This window comes from Lagopus muta, chromosome 16 (assembly GCF_023343835.1).
Source record: "Lagopus muta isolate bLagMut1 chromosome 16, bLagMut1 primary, whole genome shotgun sequence".
Taxonomy (NCBI): Eukaryota; Metazoa; Chordata; class Aves; order Galliformes; family Phasianidae; genus Lagopus; species Lagopus muta.
This window is the reverse complement of record NC_064448.1, coordinates 9,613,069-9,628,402: the sequence shown is the minus strand read 5'-3', so window position 1 is coordinate 9,628,402 and position 15,334 is coordinate 9,613,069. Positions and strand designations below refer to the sequence as shown.

Genomic DNA, 15,334 nt, shown 5'->3' with positions numbered 1-15,334 from the left:
CAGCAGGCTGCTGTGTGTGATGCTGCAGTTTCCCTTGAGCATGGCTAGCCTGATTTTGTGCACATCAGCTTTACTCCTGCCCTGAATAAGGACTGGTGAACCTAGGGAGCAGATTTTTATGGGCCTTTCTCATTACACAGCACTTCTGGTGGCACTAGAAGTGAGGATGGAGCTCACCATCCCTTTCTTCTGCCTCACCCCATCACTGGGCTGATCACATAGCATTTCTTTCTACCTATGGCCAAAAATCTTAGGACACTGACCAGCTGTTTGCACTCTTACACTCTACTGCTGGAATCATGATGGATGAGGGATCTGAATGGGGTCTTTCAACTGTTTCAGTATCTGAGGCCTCATAGCTGAAATCTGTGACCCCTGCTAAATCTGAGAAGAGGTGATTAAGGGAGACATCACAAGAGACTGCTGGAAGGAAAAAAGGCAAAAGATGGCCTCCTGCTCTGTGTCAGTTAGGATAAAGAAGGTCAGGTTTACATCAAAGGAAACAGGTAGAAATTAGGTGATAGAAATTAGGGAAAACTCACTGATGGTAATGATGATAAAGGGCACACAGTCGACAGAAAATACGGACTTTGCTGCCATTCGTGGTATAAGAACACAGACTGGAAATGATTTAAGTGTCACAGAATGATGGATTGGCATGGGTTGAAAGAGACCTTAAGGATCATCCAGCTCCAACCCACTGCTGTGGGCAGGGACACCTTACACCAGATCAGGCTGCCCATCCATCCAGCCTGGCCCAAATGGGGCATTCATAGCTTCTCTGGGCAGCCTGTGCCAGCACCTCACCACCCTCATCATGAACATGTTTTTCCTTTAATCTAAATCTATTCTTTTCCAGTTTAAAATCATTACCTCTTGTCCTGTCACTACAGAACTTTGTAAGAAGTCCATCTCCATCTCCTTCAAGAAGAGCTTATCGAGGATGGGTGAACAAGTGCACTGTTTCAGGCCCTAACACTTCTGTTTTCTGTTATTCTCTGATTTGAAAGTGACATTGAGTTCAGAAGTATTTTACTGCCAACTTCAGACAGGCTCAGATGCGCTCAGCATGAAGCAGGTTAATGTGTGGAACTTGTCTGCAGGGGTGTTTTCTTAAACACTGCAAGGCAAATCACAAGGGCCATCCTTTAAGTTTTGCTCCTGACCGTAGAGCACTGAGCAGTCTTGAAGTCCTTCCACTTCCTGGGGAGTGAGTTCCTCATCCCATGCCTTTGGCTTACAGCCATCAGCTTACAGACTGCCACTGGGCTCAGGGGTCTGAGAGTGCACAAGACGGACCTAACCAGTTAACTGGAAAAAAAAACAACCCTTGAATACATTGACCTTTTCCATCAGCTTTGTCACCAGGTCATTGGGTCGTCTGCTTCACTGAGCAGAGGGCTTAATTCTTCCTTAGCTTTCCTTTTACTGCTGGTGTACTTACAGAAGCTCTTCTTCTTGCCCTTCACATCCCTCACCAGTTCCAACTCCTGGCTTTTGGCTTTCCTAACACTGTCAGCTCAGCTGGAGTGACAACTGTATTCCTTCCAGCCTTGCTTTCACTTCTGGGTTCTGTTCTTTCTGTAGGAAGAAGCTTGGTTTGGCCTTTGCTGTGCATTCTCGCTGGTCTCTTGTCACGCCTGCCCAACCACACAGCAGTACAGGCTGTTCTCATGCTTTGAGGCAGGTGGTCTTGAAGGAGACCCAGCTCCTCTGTGCTCTGTGGGCCAACAGAAGGGTCACCTGTGAGATTCTGCCCAACAGACCCCAATTCCGCAGTTTGTCTTAGTCATTTCTCTCAGGAAATTCAACTTCACTGTCTTATTGCCACTGCAGCCCAGACTTCTTTCCACCTTCACACAGATCTGCCTTGTTCATGGGCCGCGCGTCCAGAAGAGCATCAGGCTGACCCCTTGTCAGCCAGCTGCATCAGGAAAGCTTTCTCAATGTTCATCAGAAATCTGTGTGGTTGCTTGCACTCAGCCCTGTTGACTTTCCAGAAGATAGCAGGTTGGTCAGATCCAAGAGGAGTACAAGTGCCTGCAAGCCAGGAGGTTTTCTCCAGCCATCCCCAGTAGGTTTTGTATCATGTGGCATGCACCAGGTGCCCACCACGATGTCACAGAAGTTGTTCTGTCTCCTGATCCTCAGCCGCATGCTCTCAGCTGACTCACTGCCTGTTCCAAGGCAAATCCCCAAGCATTTGAGCCCTTCCTTTGCCCACAGCACGTGCCACCTGACTTGGTTTTCCTGAAGAGCCTGTTTCCAGGGCACTGCACCTGCTTTGTAACTGCAACTCTGCAGATGAAGAAGGAACCTTTGTTCTGCTGCCAGAACTCACAAGCCTCCAGGCTTCCCATCTTGGGAGTCGCCATCCGTAGCTCTTCTGGGCGCAGTCTCCAGCTGTTCCTTGTTCATGCATTGCACTCTTCAGAGTTTTGCCCCCACAGGGGCTCTGCAAACACCCACGTGAGTTCCCTGATTGCACAAGGCTATTTCCCTCCTCCAGTGCTTTCTGCTAACCAGGTTGTGACTGGTCTCTCTTGCTTGCTTTCTGGATCACCTGTTATCACTTGCAGACATCTCCTGGCTCCATTTCCATCTGTTCATTTTCAGTGCTGAGCACCTAATTCATTTAATGATGCCGTATTGCAGAATTGCTCCAGGAGGGCAATTTTCACATGCCTTATTTTCAAATCCACTCTCGTATGGGGAGCAGTTCAGCACACTGCACTGCCATTGCAGCCTTTGGAGTGGTGAATATCCTGAGTGCTACCCTGGAGGATGAGCTGTGCTGCAGACTGGCGCAGTGTCTCTGTTCACCAGCAGTCCTGGTGATGTTCCCCATTTGCCATTGCAGATCAGCTACCCCTGAGCATCTTTGTACAGTTCCTGGAACTGCAAGGTCTGTGCTTACAGGTCTGGCCATTCCCAGGTCCCAAATAAACTTCTCACAGTGCTAAAACAAGGCAAGAGCTGTGCAAACACATATGGTGAAGCCCAGCTTGTACAAATGCTGTGGCTACTTAATTCTCAGGCCATGTGAAAGTCAGGGGTCTGTCCAAGCTCTCACTTAGCAATCAGTGCTCACCACTTACAGCTTACACCCTGGGCTTAAAACCTTCCCCAGGACATGCAGCTTTCCCACTGGAGGTCTGGCTCTGGAGCAGCATAGATCAGACAGCAGATTTCACACCACTACAGGAAGGTGGGCTTGATTTCATCCTAGTCTCTTTGAGGTTCAGCAGAAGCCAGATCTCAACACCAAGCAGGGAATCACACATCCTGGGCTGACTGTCCACCATGGAACCAGCTGGTCTCTGCATGCGACACAGCACGGTGTCTCAGGCAAGGCAGGATGGGCACATGGTGATCTGTTTCTTCTTCCCTTTCCCCTCCAGGAGAACAGCCATTACACAGACGTGGACGATGCCAGACTACAGTAACCAGGTACAGTTCACACTGCTTTTTAGAGGCTGATTCAGCCGGGTCACTGATCAGCCCCTCATTTCCTTTCCTACATCACACAGTGAATCTGTGAGGTTCCAGGAAAATGATGTACCCTTTTATCCCCACTGCCTTTGTCTCTCCTTGCAGCCCTTTTACAACAGCAGTGAGTGATGGTGTGAGGAAAGCACGAGGCTAAACCCTGCCCTGGCACGTTGAGCAAGACAAGCTAAATTGAAGTGCTGCTGTCATCTCTACCTGGCATTCAAAAGGAGAAACATGGCCCAACATCTTCCATCCATCTGTAAAGCAGAGACAAAGAAAACTCATCCCAGCAGATCCCCACAACCCCATGCAATGGATTCAGAGCTCTGCAGCGAGCACAAGCAGCAGCCAAACCCTGCGTGATCCATAATCACCCCTGGCTGGGTATGGACCCAGTGAGTCAGAGATGACACGGGGCTGTTGGCAGGAGAGGAAGGACAACTGAGCCCATCTCAATAAAGACTTTTTTTCCCATGCTAGGTGAGAGCCAGAGCATTTGGTAACTGGGGGAAAAGTACTGTCTCAGTTTGGACAATTTGTGTTCTCACACTCAAGGTCACTTTGAGGAACAGGGTGCGGGGTGAGCTCTTCTGCCAGAGCGGTCAGCTCCTGCTGTGGCTCTCGTCCCATGCACTGCTGCAGGTATGTGGCTGCTTCCAGGCAGACAGGAGCTGGTGGCTGTGCATGTGCTGTGCTCTTTGCATCTGCTTGAAGAGAGGAGAAGGTAAAGAGATGCTGCCTGCAGGAAAGCAAGTGATCCCAAGCAGGAGAAACGAGGCACGCGTCGTCTTCAGCCATACAGCAGAGAAGGGGTGCAAGCATGCATCAAGCAGGTGGATGCAACCCTTCTGGAGCAGCAGCTCCCTGGAAGGGCTGTGGCCCATCTGCAGCCAGAGCAGTCAGCCCCTGCCCTGCTGCTCACATCTGTTCCTCAGCCAGCTCCCCTGGGTCTCTGGGGCACCAGGACAGTGCTGTGCAGCCGCTGATCACCACAGTTGTGCTCTATTATCCGACAGCTCTGCAATGCAGCTCCTGAGCATGCTGAGGCCAATTACAGTGACCCCAGCACGTGTGTGGGTGTGCAAGCATCTCTTTCTCCTGCTTTTGACCCGTGCCACGTCCTGCAAGTAGGAGGCTGAAGCAGCCCTTTCTCACTGCAATGCTCAAGAAGTCTCTCAGCCTTTCTCATCTTCTTCCTTCCTCTTCCATGTGCTTATGCAGTTTTTCTGGGTTCAGAGGCAGATGGGACTGAGACTCACGCAGCACTTTATTCAGATCAGTTGTGTCCTGCCCATCTCCCCTCTGTTTCCCACTCCCCCTCCAAAACACACACAATATCAGTGCTTTGAATCCAGAATGCTGTCCACACCTTCTCCTCAGTCCGCACTGCACAAGGTGCTCTGAAAGGGGATTCCTGCTTTCTGCTCCAGCGCTCAAAGCCAGACCTCTTCTACAGCATCTCTCCCTGAAGGGTGGAGGGGAGAACAGGTCATGGGGGCACCGCTTCCCTGCCCGGAGGACCATTCTGGAGCAAGCATGGCTCTTGAAGCACAATGTTTTATTTGCATTTCTTAGTTTTGAATAAGTCATGAGGGAATTAAGGGATCACCGTGCTTTCCCCTACCTTTTTCTGGTTCCTGTACAATTTATCCATTGTGTTGTACTGAGCCGTTGTAGAGCTGTTTTCTAGGCTTTGAGGGATGAGCTGCGGTTTTTGCTATGAACTGGCTGTGATGCTGCTGTCTGGGAGAAAGGTGACCTTGTACATAAGATCCTGTATAATAAAAGAAAGAAATCTAAAGAAATCTAATTTGCTTTTGTTGTCTGCTCTGTCCTACACAGACACACTTGCTTTTCTGCTATATTTCACCTGTGCAGATCTTCTTTCCCTCCCTGAACTTCAGCTCTGCCAGCAGGATTGGGTTTCTTTTGCTCAGGGTGTAAGGGCTGAGCTTTGAGAGCACTCTCCTCTCCATGCCCACCCCGAGCTCCGTGCCCAGCACAGCACTGCTCCAGCTTGGTGCAGCAGTTGGTTTTAGGCCATTAGAGCGTGGCCAAGGTCCCTTGGCACACAGCTGTTCTGATTCTGATAAATTTTTGCAGAGGATGAGGGACTTTGGGAACTGTTAGGCAGGGCCTTGCACGGCAGTTATCTTTGCTTTTAGCCATAGATCCATCCTCACAAAGTGAGTTCTGTATGGGACCGTGCAGCACATCTCACAAAGAGGCAAAGACAGAGCAGCGGAGTGAGAAAAGGGAACATTCCTTTCACTCCTCAGGCCAGAGGGCAGCTGAGAAGCACCCTGCAGGTTTTGCTGGGGAGGATCGCTACCAAAAGAGGAGCCTCCTCACCTCTTCCTGCACACTGCTCCTCCCACCCCATTTTTCCATGCACGCACACCCACAAATGCGGGGTGGAGGCTGCATGCTTAGGTCACAGCTCAGCTCCTGAACCACAGTACTGCCTCTGAAACACGCTCTGCTGTCACATGGGAACAGACTGCAGGGAAGAGCAGAACCCCATTACTGGCTTTGCTGTGGTGGACTATTGGTCCTTCTGTCTCATCTGTCACATCTTGTTAGCTCTTGAATGGCTGTGATGTTGTCCCACCCCGTGCGCACCCAGCCACGTGGGAACAGCTTTCCCATGATGTCCCCATCACGATGTCCCCATGGAGTCGGTCCCTGTCACTCGATGCTGCCCTGCTGGGATGTGCCAAGACAAGGGTTGGGCGTTTCCCCAGGAGGAACATTTAATTCACCATCTGCACTCTTTGAAGAGAAGCCACCGCTATAGAGTGACAACTGAAGTAAGTGCACATCCAGTTCCCATCTTGTGAACTGGAAGTTGTTAAAACTTTTCCCCACCACCCACAAATGCAAGACTGCACTTCTGAGACCTGTGGACATCACTTGCCTTACATTTGCTACTCCATTTGTCATCATGGTGACAGCAACATTGTCTTTGCTGGAGACAAACCCAGATGTTCCCATCCCCTATTGTGATGCCTGCACCTCAGGAAATGTGAAACATGTGAGGTTTAAGCTTTGGGCTTGAATGTGCTGGTCTGGATGGGAAAAGACAATGTGCAAGGCTTTTTGGTGCTCTGAGCACCAAAATCAGAGCAGTGGATGTTAGAGCAACAGAGCAGGGTTACTCCAGTCCCTAACACTCCTTTGGTCACCAAATCATTAAGGTTGGAAAGATCACTAAGATCATCAAGTCCAGCCATGACGCATCCCTACTAACAAAATATGATAACAAAAACCATAAAACCATGACACCATGTCCCTCATTACCACATTTAACCTTTTGCTGAGCACCTTCAGAGACTGACTCCACCGCCTCCATCAGCAGCCTGTGCCAATGCAACACCAATGAGCTTCTGGACATGGAAAGACAACCTGTCAGGCCGAGATGCCTATAGCCTTGCATTGAGTTTCTGTCAGGAGATACAACAAAAGCCCCCGCTGACTTTAATAAATCCTATCACATGGTTGAAGCCCATTCATTGCTTTGGAAATCTTTGTGTTATTGCAGTGGTAGTAATAACCATGCCAGACACTGCCTCTTTGTCATAGCCCTCTTGCAACACCTTCCCATTATCTGTGGGATAATTCCATAATTTTTCTCTCTCTTAGTAAAGCTGTGGAAACATGGAGAGATGTGTTCAAGTATCTCCAATGGCTCCCAGTGTGTACCAGCCATTATCCTCCAGGAAAGCACTGCCCAGCCATGGATCAGATGTTGAGAAGCAAATCAGAATCTTGATTAGCAATCTGGAAACATTCAAGGAAGTGTAAAAATGAGGTGTGTGCTTAGAAAGTACCTGCTGGCCTTCAGGGTCTGCCTGGAAGAGCCCAGGGACCAATGTAGCAGAGCAGTGGCTCCTCTGAAGTCTCTTCTTGGGTTTGCTCCACATCACAGTGCTTCTTCCCTGTTGCTGTCCCTCCAACTGAAGCATCCTTTGAAGTAATTTTGGGGAGCTGCTGGTTCTTCCTCAGCCAACACAGCCCAGCTCACCCCACTCACAGAGGATTCACATTGCTTGCAGTCAGGGACAGCCCCACAGGGCTCTTGGTTGGCCATGGCAGCAGGATGGGGACACTGGAACAGCCCTGCAGAACAGAGTGCCCCACTCTGAGTTCAGTGTGAGCAGCTCCTGGGGGACAAGGCAGGCAGCTTCCACCGTGAGCACCAGGACTGAGTCCTGGGAGATTTCAGGACCTCCAGAGTGGGTTCACAGGCCGGGAGCACAAGCAATTGCGAGCTTGTTTCCACATCAGGATCTGATGTAGTATTTGAATAACTGCATTAGGAAGTGATGTGAAAAGATGAGATCAGGTGGGAGGCGAGCAGCAGGAGGGGTAAGGACAGAACTAGAATAATCATAAATTGATCATAAGGGACTGTCTTTGTGCCTAAAAGTTCTAAGACAACTCACATAGCCTTCACTAATTGGGTGTGAACACAGAATCAGCACAACTTCCATGCATGGGGGGCAGATCAGGCCAACATGGGCACTGGGATGTGCATTTGCATTCAGAAACCAGAATTTCAAGAGAGAGGGAGAAGATGCAAGGATATGTTAATGAAAGCGTGGGAAGGTGAATTGAAACCAAAAGCACAAAAAGAGTGGGAGGTATTAAGAAAAGCGGCAGTGCCAGGTGCCTGAGGGGTCACCCAGCTGATGGTGGAGCGATGCAGCATGCTCTGGTCCCGGTGTTACCCATCGCATTCACACCCCTGTGTGTGTTTTCCCAACGTGGCTACCTTGGAATTTCTGTCCTTTCCACGTACCACCAGGTGTGCTGAGCCCATCAGCGTGGTTTGGGTGCTAAGAAACCTGCAAGGACTGAGCCCCAGTGGGCAGCAACCCAAAGCACACAGGAGATGAACAATGCCAACACCACAAGAACAACACCAGAAGTCAAATGCTCCAGAGCCCCACCAGCAAAAACAACAATAGAAGATGTGTTCAGCTCCTCTAATTCATTCCAGATCCTCCTGCCAAACCCGCTTGCTGCATGGGATTTTTTTCTGAAAAACAGATCCCAGCTGCAGATGGTGACACTCAGAGCTGCGCTATGAGAAATCTGGTCCTAAATGAGCCAAAGCAGTGATCCACTGGGAATTGTTCTCATCTGCAGAAAACCTTAATAGCTCATTTGAGGAGGCATTCCAGCAAGGCAGAACAATGCACACCCACCCAGCACAAGTACTGCGTGCTGCCTTTGCAACTGCTCTTCATAGCATTCATCTGATGCCCAACCAGGTCTGGTTTACCCCCAGCAGAAACGTTCCCTTAGCAGCAGGACATACAGAACCCACACTGCTCTCCATGAGTGAGCCCTGAGCACAGCAAAGAATGGGGCACCAGCTATGAGAAGCACACGGCAGCCGTGCTCCTTTGGGTTCAGTCATACCAACAGCTCCATCGCGGTGAGGAGCACCAGATCTGCTTTTGTTGCAGTTGTTTCAGCTGTTCTCCTGGCAGCAAGGAGCTTTCAGAAAACCTGTTGGAAATGCCATCTTTATACAGCAAAATACAGATGCTTCTTCCCATGCTCAAATTTTTGCTGGGGGATCATTTTCCCATTCAAGATATCCCCATTCTTTTCTTTCCACAAAAGAAATGTGTGTTGTCAGATGAGCTTAAGGCCTTCCTCCTGGAAAGCAGCCAGGCGCTTCCTAAGCTGGATGCAACTCGTGTTGGCAGATACCCAATTCAGGCACTCGCTGGTGGTGTACAGAGAAGACCAAGCCCCCAGATATGCACTGGGACAGCACACGGTCTGTTGAATCCAATTGGGTCACCAAAGAAGCAGTAAGAAGACGGCAGCGCAGAAGGTACAAGAAAAGCAACCCACCTTACAGATGGAAGAGCTCATCTCCAACCACAAGGCTGGGAGCATAGAAAACACTCTGGGTGTCACACTGACACACTCAGTGCCTTGCACGTGCAGCACGGAGCCCTGGCTGTTCCCACCCAATGGAGGCAGCTGAGTGATACACAGCAACCGGAGAGCTGTGCTCAGACAGCACTGTTCCACATCCCAACCCAGAACCAGCTCTGCATTCACAAAGCAATGCTTTTCTCACTGCATTTCTTGCTTTTTTTTTTTTTTTTTTTTTTTTTTTTTCTTATTAGCATTTCCTCACTTGCCCAGTCCTCACTTCCTATTGTTATGAGGACTGCTCTAGAAGTAAAGTCTATCTTATGGTGTTGGTACATGACATGCCCAGAGAGGCTGTGGATGCCCTGTCCATCCCTGGAGGTGTTCAAGGCCAGGTTGGATGGGGCCCTGGGCAGCCTGGGCTGGTATTAAACGTGGGGGTTTGTGGCCCTGCGTGTGGCAGAAGGGTTGGAGCTTCATGATCTTTGAGGTCCCTTCCAACCCTGGCCATCCTGTGATGACATCAGAGGCAGATGTTGGTGGGATGGCAGTAGAGCATGAACCTTGCCACCGATATCCCATCCCATTCTGTTGCAGTCTGACAGAATGGCACCTGACATAGAAGTGCTTATGGAGCGAGGGTGTGGAGCTGCATTCTTCCACACAGAAGAACTGGCACCCACTGACATTCATCAACAAGACTCATTTACAAGAATAGCATGAGCACTCTTATTCATCACTGGTGAAAACACAGAGCGAATGGCGGTGACTGTTGGGAAATAGTGATTTGTAGCTGAGAATCTATTCTACCAAATAGCGTTATTATCCTCCTTGTATTTGTTGTCTTTTCCATGGAAATAAAGAGGAGGCATTGCTTTTTTAATGTAGCCACTGCTGAGCAGTGCTGAGCCTCTCATACTGCCCTGCCAGTGAGGAGCTGGGAGGCACAAGGAGCCAGGGAGGACAGGACCAGGACTGCTGCTTCAAAGCAGCCCAAGGGATGTCCCACACCACATGATTTCACAAGGAATATGAAATGGAGGGAGCTGGCCAATGATGAGCAACTGCTTTGTGCATCCTATTTGGTTTACTCTATTATGACTTCTTCATTTTCTATCCTATTTAACATTCATTATCTCAACTCACAGGTTCTACCAGTTTTCTAGTTTTCTCTCCCACCCCACAGTCCACACCACTCTTCAAGCCCAAATATGTCTGTCAGAGTTGAGATTTAACAGCCACATCCCCAGTGTCCATGCATTGGTCTGGATGAACAATGCACTCCAGTTCCCTCTGAGAGGGGGATGCCTGCATTACAAACAAATGCTCAAAGACAAAAAAAAAATAAAATAAAATAAAAAAATGAAGAGCCTGCATGTGCTGAGAAAGCCAGCCCCGAGCATCCTGTCAGCCTTTAGGTAACCCCTCAAAGGCAATCACAGCCTTGGACCTAAACAACCACTTCAAGAGGACCTGAGAGATCTTCACAAAGTTCTTTTAAGTAGGAAAAGGGAAAATTCCCATCCTCTTTTGGCTGAGACTCGCAGGTTTAGAACCGCATTGTTTGAGAGCATCAGAAAGCGTGGGGACACAGCAGGGAGGGAAAACGGCACAAGAATGAACTCTCATTCCCCAGAACGATGGATCACTGGAAAAGGGCTATTTTGGTGCTGGCCCAACAGCATCAGGCAAGGCCTGCAGCAGGCAGCGAGACCACGAGCAGCAGGGAAAGGCATTTCAGTGCACAGAACTGAAAAGGATCACAGACGTGTTTTTCACTCTCCTTTTGTGCCTTGCTTTCAAAAAGGAGCACATCCAGCTTTTCTCCTTGTAGTGAAAGTAGTAAGACTTCTTTTTCTTTTCCTCTTTTAAAGAAATGAGCTTTGCCAGAGGAGGACTGTGAGACCACCTTAGGAGCCCCAAGATCCAGCCCCACCCCCTACCTGTGTAAATACGCTCCATCCACACTGCAGAGAAACGTTTCTGCGTGGAGGAAAGAAATCAAAGGAAACCTCTGGGACAATTACCCAGAGCAGCAAGCAAGGCTTGGGGGGGGGGAATAAAAGGATTTAAAACTTATTTGCTTTGATACAGAATTTAGAAAATCCTCAAGAAGATTTTGAAAGCATTCATTGCAGATTTTCCTTTGCTTCCAACCTGACACACAAACTATGTGAATGCCTGTAAAAATCCACACACCGGGCTAAATTTTGCTCATGGTTACAGACACATTTTCCTTCTTTCCAGCATCCCAGCTGGTAGCAGTTTCAGCAGGGCCTGACACAGAGAGCTCCATAGTTCAGTCTTGGGAGTCACTATGAAGTTTTGCTTTAATTCTAGTGCAGGAAAAATTCAAAAACCACCAACCCCCTCATCACACATAGAAGCTGCTTATAGAAGCAGAACGTCAGAGAAACCCCCATCTCTCAGAGGACACAGGTTCACCACAGAAATGGAATGGACCAGGGGAGTTATCCACACATTTCTGTTGAGTGTTCAGCAGGAAAACTATTAATGGCACAGATGTCGAGTTCTTACTGTTGGATTTCAGAAATATGAAGTGGTTCTCAGTGCACAAAAAGAAAGATGAACAGCTGCACAGTGAGGAGCAGTGTGGTCACAGCAGTAGGGAAAGGAGAGAGCATTTTTCTTCCTGCAGAGAAAAGCCTCAGGTCTACCAGCAGCAATGTTTCCGTGTGTAGCTTCACTTCCTCTGTCTAAAGCAGCACTGCCACTTCTCTGCCTCATTCTATGGTTTATCTTAAGCCCTTTCAGCTATCAACTCAAATAACAAGCATTCCATACAATTATAGGATGGCCAGGGTTGGAAGGGACCTCAAGGCTCACGAATCTCCAACCCCCCTGCCACACGCAGGGCCACAAACCTCCCCATTTCATACCAGCCCAGGCTGCCCAGGGCCCCATCCAACCTGGCCTTGAATACCTCCAGGGATGGACGGGGCATCCACAGCCTCTCTGGGCAGCTGTTCCAGCACCTCACCCCTCTCCTGGTAAAGGGATTTGAGATTAGTTTTTCCAAGGCAGACAGAAAGGTACATGGGACAGGAACAAGCTGTGTTAACTGCCACCATGCCCTGTGCATGCAGAAAGAACATGCGATAGAGCTGCACGTGTCCAACCCAACCTCCACCAACACGTAGCAACTACAAGCAACTACAGACTTCAGCTTCGGGCCTCCTGTGCTGTGTTGGAAAAGCAGAGCATCTTGTGTTGTGTCTGACCTCTGTGTAAAACAAACAAACAAAAAAAAGCAATTATCTAGCAAACTCATGTGACTCTGCAGTTTGTTGTCCGAGCAAACTGATGTTGAACTGGTAACTCTTGTGTTTGCTGCTAAACATCTGCCTTCAATTCCTTCTCAAAGCTCAGCCTTCAGCTTCTTGGATCCTCTTCTAGTAATCTGGAATACATCACTGGAAAAAGCATGGATCAGAGAGGCAGCACAGATACATGGAGAACATTATTCAAAACACTACAGATAAATTATTACAAATGCAGCTGTCAGCATCACACACAACTTCATTCTCCTGACTTGCAGAACCTCCCTGCAGTTTCTACTTCATCCACCCTCTGCCAGATTACCAGCAGATGTGCTTTCACCCTATTGACCACAGAGCACCCTCTGCAACTTGTGATAAACCTCCCTCTCTTTTCAGCACCCTTTAAGCCCATGTTTTTTCCCCTTGCTCATCTCAGATGACCATTTCCCTGTCAAATGGGCACAAAATTGACACAAACCGGGGATTCCAGGGTACAGGGTGTATGACTGGAGAACACAATCCTTGATGAACCAAACACAGCTGTGACCAGAAGCCTCACAGACCATAGGAACTTCTCACAAGCGCCTCTCCTTCGTTCTTCTTCACATCATTTCAGGTCATAAAAAACACTGCTGCTTTAAATCCTTGCTCCAGACAGATGCTCCCATAAGGTGTGCTTAGGTCCACCCATTTTACTTTAATAGTAGTGTTAATTCAGAGCCACATGACATCAGTAGCTGATCCCACTGCCACCACAGCAAACCAGGGAATCAGGTCTGTTTCCATTTTACCCATTATGTGATGACAGAAGCAAGTCCTTGAGTTTCAGCTCCCTGTACACACAACAGAGGTGTTTACCTGGCAAATACGTTAAAAAGACATTGTTCTTCTTGCAAGGATATCAGTAAATTTCAGGCTGATTAACCACAGAATGACTCTATAGCTCTCCTAGGACCTTCAGTGATGGCTTTCAGACTTTCATGGTCAGGGCTGGAGGAGGTGTTGCATCTTCGCTACTGAAAGGAACAGGCCTACAATAGCTGAGATCACTTAAACAAAGCATAAAAGCTCACAAATACAGAAGATGTGGAGAAGAGCAACCCAACTGCATCACTGTGCTCTTAACTGCTCAGCTCTTACCCAGCCCACTCAAACAGGGATTCCCTTCAGTGCCAAATGAAAATCCAGCTCCCACATCTCCACCAGCACCATGCAGCCAAGTTGCATCTCACTGAGGAAAGCATGTAGAAACAGAACTGTTTGCCTCCCAGTTATCCATGCCTGCACACAGGCCCGTGGCAAAGCTGCACCTTGCTCTGTTAGGAAATCCATTTCTAAGCTGCTTACTTACATTCAGCAGTACAACAAAACCCATTTTTTTTTTTTTTTTTTTTTTTGCCTCTGAACACAGGACTGTACTTCAAACCCATCAGCCTGGCATGCAACAATAGGCACAAAACACAGACAGTGGATGATATTTGTTTTTGAAGGTACACTGGTAAGAAAGTGGAGGTTCTTATGTTTGCTTTCAATAAATAAGTATCTGCTCCTGGACACAGCAGACTTACGTGCCAGCAAAGTCCACATCAAGAGGTTTTCCACTCCATTAGCCATCAACACCAACACCAGGTGGCTTTCATGTCGAGAGACAAAATACACCTATTTAGTGCCCATAGTCATCAGACCTCACATACAATGGGTTTGATTTACTTCAATGTTAACAAATGCTTTGATCCAAATCTAGTGAAACTGAACTCTGCATTTAACCCACTAAATCAGCCTCAGCTTGCATTTTTAAGATGGATGATGAATTTTTACAGACAATAAAATTATTTGAGTCAGGAAAGCACGCATGCAAAGAGCAGTGAATTGTTTCTTAGTTATTTTAGTAGGTCACTGAAAGAAGAAGGCAACCAGCACTTCCCCAGTTTTACTGCCAACAGGAGAATGCCTATTTGCTAGAGAAAAAAAACAAGAATGCAACAATAATGTTACAAGAGGCACTGATCCTGGCTTTATTCACTTTAAGATACATCCAACATTTGTTATAGCTCACTTGGAATTCATAATGCTTTTAAGAAACCAACTATAAAAATCTTGATTTTTGCCTTACAGTGCTGTCAAGTTTTCAAATAGCAGTAAGTGACTTCCCAGCAAAACTGTGCTGTGCATTAACATACGTACAAAGATTAGAACTTCGTAGAAACCCTTCAGTTTCGGATACTTCGTGTTCACAATCACCACAGTTTTCCCAAAGGAGGAAGCAACTCTGCAAAGCCGCAGGGATGCAAGCCAACAGTCCTGAGCTACTGCACCTCAACCTGACTGCACCATTTTATAGATGGGTTAAATGAAAACAACTTCTACCTATTTCCCAGCCCCCCCCGTACAGTACTCACAAAGGGCTCACCCTCCATTTGCATCTTTGTACTTGGCAACTGTAAGAAAAGTTCTGCAGCACTAGAGAGAACAAGTTAGGGCAGCACTGTGTGCATCCCCCCACAATTACTGATGCTGGCTGCTAGTGGAGAGAGGTACCTGACTTACAACCAAGAGGTGACACTGCTTATTCTGGAATACAAACTCCTTGGCAGTACGTTCCATAAATTCAAGATTTACCCAGAAGTGTGTCGCAGCCATCAATCAACGATGTCACCTACTTT

At 48.1% G+C, this 15,334-nt stretch overlaps 1 protein-coding gene across 5 annotated transcripts in view; it reads left to right on the top strand.

Annotated features, from left to right (window-relative positions):
- RALY (RALY heterogeneous nuclear ribonucleoprotein) overlaps positions 1-5,301 on the top strand; it is a 108,794-nt gene extending 103,493 nt beyond the window's left edge. For all 5 annotated transcript variants that reach the window (XM_048963553.1, XM_048963554.1, XM_048963556.1 and 2 more), the window contains 2 exons: positions 3,402-3,450; positions 3,598-5,301. In XM_048963553.1, the coding sequence (XP_048819510.1) occupies positions 3,402-3,446 (45 nt within the window). In that variant the 3' untranslated portion in view covers positions 3,447-3,450; positions 3,598-5,301. The remainder of the gene's footprint in view (positions 1-3,401; positions 3,451-3,597) is intronic.
- The last annotated feature ends 10,033 nt before the right edge of the window (positions 5,302-15,334 follow it).